This window comes from Arachis duranensis, chromosome 4 (assembly GCF_000817695.3).
Source record: "Arachis duranensis cultivar V14167 chromosome 4, aradu.V14167.gnm2.J7QH, whole genome shotgun sequence".
Taxonomy (NCBI): domain Eukaryota; kingdom Viridiplantae; phylum Streptophyta; class Magnoliopsida; order Fabales; family Fabaceae; genus Arachis; species Arachis duranensis.
Window position 1 is genome coordinate 59765422 of NC_029775.3, and position 6826 is coordinate 59772247.

Below are 6826 nucleotides of genomic sequence, written 5' to 3' on the forward strand. Positions count from 1 at the left end.
TGCAGGACTCAAACCAAGAACACAAAATTAAACAAAAAAAAAAAGAGAAATATTTTTGAAAAAGGTTTTGAAATTTTCAAAAATTTGAAGAAGAAGAAAATAAAAATAAAAGACTTTAAACAAAGTTATACTCTTGCAAAAATCAAAGACTCAACAAGAACATAAATTGAACAAAGAAAAGAAAAATATTTTTGAAAAGGATTTTTTTTTTGAAAATTTTTAGGAAGAAAACAAAAATTAAAAGACTCAAACAAAAATAAAAATTAAAAATTACCTGATCTAGGGAGCAAGACAATCCGACAGTTTGTCCAAACTCAACAATCCCCGGCAATGGCGCCAAAAACCTGGTGTGCGTGTACGCAAAATCCACACTATTTCGTACAATAGTAGTACCAGCAAGTGCATTGGGTCGTCCAAGTAATACCTGAGCAAGTCCAGGTCGATCCCACGAGGATCGTAGCCTGAAGCAAGCTATGGTTGTCTTACATGTCTTAGTCAGGCGGAATCAGAAGGAGTTATAATATTATGTAAACCTTGAATTATTATATGTCATATGAGTAGTGGAAGTGAAAGTAATAATAGGAATAGGGTTGAGAGTTGGAGTTGCTTTGTCTTTCTGAAGTAACTCTGGTACTACTGTCTTCTTTGCTTATGAATGATCTTCTTATATGGTAGGCTACAAGTGATCAAAGCCATTGCCCATGATCATTGATCTCCTCTGCTACAGAATGAACACCGTTGGCCGTGGCCATTGGCCGTGGTCATTCAATCCAACGGAGGGTGAAGCGCATATTAGTCCATTCTCTGGGCGATCTTACTCAAAATGCCACAGATAAGGTTGAATCTTCCGGATCAGAGAATGCTGCTTCTTTGGATTCTAGCCTATGCCATGGAGACCCTAATCACACTGGAGATTGGCTGAACTGGTGTCTCGAGAAGTCCCCAACGAAATCATGGATTAAATGTCTGAGAGACGTATAAACATAGCTGTTGGCTCGTGCTTTTCTTCTAGGTACTCACACGAACCCAAGTAGACGCAAGTTTTTGTCAGGCACGTTCGTCTTAATGTGATGAACAGAGATAATTTTTCAGATCATCCTGCTCACCACGATGAAGATCGGATATGCATCTTAGAGATAGATCAAACACGGATCGAAGAAGAAACAATAGTACTTTAATTAATTCATAGGACTTAGCAGGGCTCCTTGCCTCAACCTAGGAGGTTTAGAAACTCATACTGAAGTAAAAACAACGGTAAAATAAAAATATGGCATACCTCTCTTAGTGAGAAGTGTAAAAGGTTCTAAAGTCTCCTGAATTACGTAAATAAAATTCCTTAAAATCCACTTCTGGGGCCCACTTAGTGAGTGATTGGGCTGAGCCTTGATGAGATCCACGTGCTACAAGGTTCCTTGCACGTGGAACGCCAGCTAGGGGGTCCTTTCTACGTGTTTGTATATTGGTCTCTGCTCTTTGGACGCTGGACGCTAGTTTTGGGCAAGAAGCTGGCGTTGGACGCTAGTTTTGGGCCTTCTAATTTGAAGCAAAGTATAAACAATTATAGGACTTGTGTTGCTCTAGAAAAGCTCTTCCAAATGCAGGCAGGTCAGATCTGGACAGCATCTGCAGTGCTTTCTCTGTCTCTGAATTAGACTTTTGCTCCAGCTCCTCAATTTCAGCCAAAAAATACCTGAAATTGTCCAAAAATACAAAAACTCATAGTAGAATCCAAAAATGTGAATTTAACACTAAAACCTATAAAGCTCAATAAAAACTAAACAAAAACTACTAAAAACTATATGAAAATGATGTCAAAAAGCGTATAAAATATCCGCTCATCACCCCCTCCCCTTCTTCCACTCGTGATCCCTTCCCCTTTCTTCTTCCTTCCCCTCCCCCCATCGTGATCCCTTCTCCCATTTAACCCATTTTCTTTCTTTTTTATTTTTTTAATTAAGGATATTTTTGGAATAAAAATTAAAAATTTGGTAAAAAAGGACGATTTTAAAACTAATTAAAACCTTAGAGACGATTTTTTAAGCAAAAAAAGTTGGGGATGAAAAAAATTTTCTACCCCTACCTTAGTTAGGGACCAAAATCGTACTTAACCCTTAAATAAATGTCTATGCGAATGCCAAAGATTGTCATATATGCTGTTAAGTTACTACATGGTGCATTAGAACCTTCGTTATTTGTAATTTTTTTTCTTGAAAGTTTTATTTAGTTAGAACAATAATGAAAGGTTCCCAAAATGAGTTTTGGTTATTCTTGAAGAAATTGAAGTCAAAAATTGAGGTTAATTGAGGTGAAATATATAAATGGAGTGTTATTTGTGTTTGTTCCTTTTTCTAAAGCTTTCCAAATGCTTTTAATGGCACTCCATGGCTTCAATATTCCAAATAGAGCTATTATCTCATCCTTTAGCTAAAATATATATGCATTCTTGTTTTTTATGTTTTTACGTTAACCACATTTTAAACTAGTTTCGTTATATTCCAAGCCGATTGGAATTTTCTAGTTCTTGAATATGAATAGTTTGTATTATAGAAACATGAGCTGTGTCATGGCTTGATATCGTAAACTAGAATACCAAACAAATCAAATCTATTTTTATAGGTAAAAATCACTTTTAACTTGATCCACTGAATAAACTATGCTTACATATTTTAAAAGGAGATCCAACATTTAGTCATAGTGTAGTATTATATTTTATAGAATCACTTAGAACACAAAAAAGACAAACAAATCAAAACAAAATGTAGGTTTGTTTTCAAGTTTTTAACTTGAAAAAAAAATGGACAGAGTCAAGACAATCCGAATGATTGCTGCTGCCACCTCTTTTAACATCTGAGAGAAAATAACAACCAAATTCAAAAGAAAAGCTTTTGGTGAGAAAGAAATTTAAGTTGGTTTCCGAATGTTCTATCAATCAAGAAATACTTCATTTGTCAATAACAATTGCGATGCTATTATAGGCCTACAAAAAGTAATGTAAATAATCAAATTCAATTGTAAACAAACAAATTAGTACAAACATAAAAGAGCACTTTGGTTGTTTGCACACCTAAAAATTTAAAACAAGCATTGCTAGGTATAATTGATGTGATATAATGTAATCCAAAGAATAAGCAATAGCATGGTTCAACCATATCCTGAATTTATATTTGGCGCTTCACTGAATAGTTGTAAAAAATACACTTCATTTGGCGCTTCACTGGATAGTCTAAGCAATAGGTTATTAACATCTTCTATGCAAAAGTAAAACAAGGATTATGATTATGATGAAAATATGTTTTGCTTTCTTGTTGAATGATAAAATTCATATTTCGGAAATAACAGTAGATGCTTCACAGGCCAGGTGAAGGCCATAAAATGCATTTCTTAGAAATGCTTACTATCTTATGCCATTGCCACCTAAAGAGAACAGTTTTGAACAGTTCATCATCAGAAACATTTGATCATAGATACTTAACTTGACAAGCATTCTATATTCAATATTCACATAAATCATTTTATGTTTTGGCAAAGATAGAGATATTGAGTTAGGTACAAGTTATACTTGCATAGAGTTTCAAATTTACTATGGAATCCTACAAGAATAAGAGCATCTAAATTCACATAATTTTTATAGAAAGGACAATAAAATAAAATAAAAATAAAACCTTAAACGAGTAGTTTGCAGGGGCAGAGATGAAGGAGAAGGACCGAGATCGGAGATAATGGTGACGAAGAGGAACATAGCGGCGATGCGAAACTCAACGCATAGGGGGCTAGATATATGGCAACTGCGGTAGAATTGTGGTGCGGCGGCCCTGGTGATAGAAGCAACCGCAATCTTCTGAAATCCTAGATGAGCAAGAGTGACAGTGGCGCAGGGACAGAAGTAAAGCACAACAACACAGAGGACCTGAATGTGTGGTGGGATGGCAGTAGAAACTAGAAACAAACAAGAACACTAACTGTCTCATCTCTTTGAAATTATGATTAAAAGGAGGGGGAATATGTTAAAATAAAAAGCAGAGAGACAAATTTTTAATTACCAAATTTTTCAAAAACAATAATGCGAGGTTCAAATTATAAATATTTTTACGATTGTTAATGTTACTTCCGCGTAAAAAAAAAAAAGAAGTAACGAATCCGTTGCCTTTTAAAATAAAGGATAAAGTATATTTTTTGTCTTTGAAATTTATTAAAAATTTTAAAAAATTTTTAGGCTTTATGTTTTTTAATTTTATTTCAAGAGTTTTCGAATTGTATTAAATATATTTTATATGGCTATTTTTTAAAAAAAATTAGCACTAATTTAACAATAATTTTATAATAGTAACTTTTAATATAAGTAAATCACATATAATTGTCATCCATTATTATTAGATTGGTTCTAAACTTTTTAAAGATTTAGTTGTTAAAATATATTTATTTTATTTGATTAACAACTATATTATTTTTTTTGGGTTTAACCATTCCCAATTTTCTTTATCGAACCGGATTGGTTTGTAATTATACAAATTAATGGGCTTAACTTAGGAGAATTATTTTTCTCTGTACGGATCCATTTTCATCCATGTATTTCGAATATTCTTATCAGGTCCTTCATAAAATAAATTTTTCTGCTTTTTTCGGTAACCAATTGCGTCACTCGCACACTCGTAACTGTTCTCTCTCGCACACTACATCACATTAAAACCCCAAATCATATTCTCCAATAAGACCGCCATGCCACTGCCGTCTGTGCCGCTGCTTGAACCTGGTAGGTTGTCTCCGATTTGAAATGATTGAATCAAATTAATTCATATTTATTTATTCATTTAGTGCGTGAAGATATGCTGGTGACCAAAGCTATAATATATGTCCCCCTGACCAACTTCTGCTGTGTGGTTTTAACTTCCAATTTCGCCATTCCATTTATCAATATTTCGGAGCTTGTATTGAATTCAGATTAGTTGACAATTTTATGACTCCCGAATGCTCCAAAATTTGGAAATAAATTTTGATGTTATAGAGTTAAATACTTGAGTTTGTTTTTGTTTTTGCATCTGTTATGGGTCTGCATAATCCCTTGTTTAGTTTATGACGAAAATATGTAATACTCAACAGTTGAAGACAAAGTAGCCCCGTATTGACATTTGCCATGATTTTCTGTTTCTCATTTAATGTACAAGTCATTAATTTGTTGATATATGTGTAGAAGTATAAAAGGCTTTTTGTTTTACTGAACCTATGCTTTTTCTTATAGCAGAATCATCTATGGAGCCAGAATCATCAACTCCTCCCTCTTCAGTTTGGGGTCAAATTTTCGAATTCACAGCTAAGGCTAGAGATGCATACAAAAGAAGGCCAATCCCCTATTGGATTCTTCTCATTCTTGGAATCGTAGCAATGCTCGTGGCATTTCCTGCTTCCAGCATCCTGTCTCGCGTTTATTATGATAATGGCGGCCAAAGCAAGTGGATCATATCTTGGGTGTCTGTGGCTGGATGGCCTCTAACTGCTCTGATATTGTTTCCTACATACTTTCTTCAGAGAATCTCTCCAACGCCGCTGAGTTTAAAACTCGCTCTATCTTATATTTTTTTGGGTTTTCTAAGTGCTGCTGACAACCTCATGTATGCCTACGCCTATGCATACCTCCCTGCATCTACTGCTTCACTGGTGGCATCATCTTCCCTTGTGTTTTCTGCGCTCTTCGGTTACCTTCTTGTCAAGAACCAAATCAATGCTTCGATAATAAATTCTATTGTTGTCATAACTGCTGGATTGACCATTATCGCATTGGATTCTAGCTCAGATAGATATCCTGGCATCAGTGACAGCCAGTACATCATGGGATACGTGTGGGACATATTAGGGTCTGCTCTTCATGGGCTTATTTTTGCCCTCTCGGAGTTGGTCTTTGTGAAGTTAGTCGGAAGAAGATCCTTCATTGTTGTTCTGGAACAACAAGTTATGGTATCTCTTTTTGCATTTGCGTTCACCACTGTAGGGATTCTTTTGAGCCGTGATTTTCAAGGAATGGCATCTGAAGCTAACAATTTCAAAGGCGGTCGAGCAGCTTATTACCTTGTAATCATTTGGGGTGCAATCACATTTCAGTTGGGGGTCTTAGGAGCCACCGCCGTTGTTTTCTTGGCTTCGACTGTGCTAGCAGGTGTGCTTAATGCAGTCAGAACTCCGATAACAAGCATTGCTGCAGTGATATTGCTTCATGACCCAATGAGTGGTTTCAAGATCCTCTCATTGTTGATTACCGTATGGGGATTTGGCTCATTTATTTATGGCAGTTCTATGGGTGAAAAATCATCTTAAGAAAGCAGGTGTAGAATGTCGAGTCCAGTATCCACTTTCTAGTTGAATAATGAATATACCTCTGTCCGAAGGGCTGCATTAAATGTTGTATGTTTATTGGAGTATAGGACTCAGTTACTCATTGACTAGTATGTTTTATATGTACGCCTCAATTATTCGTTTGTAATATAGGCTCATTTTTTTTTTAATGAGAGTATGTTGGTGTTTTGAATGAAAATGGCATTTTTTAGTGTATTTGAATGTAGGTAGACGTGTTAGATGTGCAGCATCAACACGTGATGGGCGTGCTGACGCAGCACGTGGAGGCTGTGTTGTTGACATAGCAATGTGTGATTTGAGGAACTTTCAACATGTGGGGGCGTGTTAATGATGTGGCGAAGTGTGATTGGATGGCAGCTTCAACATGTGGGGACGTGTTGTTGACATGTCGCTCTGTGATGCAACACGTGGTGTGCGTGTTAAATGCTCTGCCTATATAAGGTTAAGCTTGGTACCATTTTATTGTGGAGATAAGAGTTGT

At 35.7% G+C, this 6826-nt stretch overlaps 1 protein-coding gene across 4 annotated transcripts; it reads left to right on the plus strand.

The window, feature by feature from the left end:
• The first annotated feature begins 4614 nt into the window (after positions 1 to 4614).
• LOC107484299 (probable purine permease 5) lies at positions 4615 to 6494 on the plus strand. Of its 4 annotated transcripts, none has more exons than XM_016104910.3 (2): positions 4615 to 4750; positions 5240 to 6494. In XM_016104910.3, the coding sequence occupies exons 1-2, from the start codon at positions 4717 to 4719 to the stop codon at positions 6304 to 6306; spliced, it is 1101 nt and encodes a 366-aa protein (XP_015960396.1). In that variant the 5' UTR covers positions 4615 to 4716; the 3' UTR covers positions 6307 to 6494. The 4 variants fall into 4 exon arrangements, with proteins under 4 accessions (XP_015960396.1, XP_015960395.1, XP_052117038.1 ...); XM_016104909.3 differs by having other exon boundaries at positions 4633 to 4750; positions 5237 to 6494; XM_052261078.1 differs by lacking the exon at positions 4615 to 4750 and adding an exon at positions 5133 to 5155.
• The last annotated feature ends 332 nt before the right edge of the window (positions 6495 to 6826 follow it).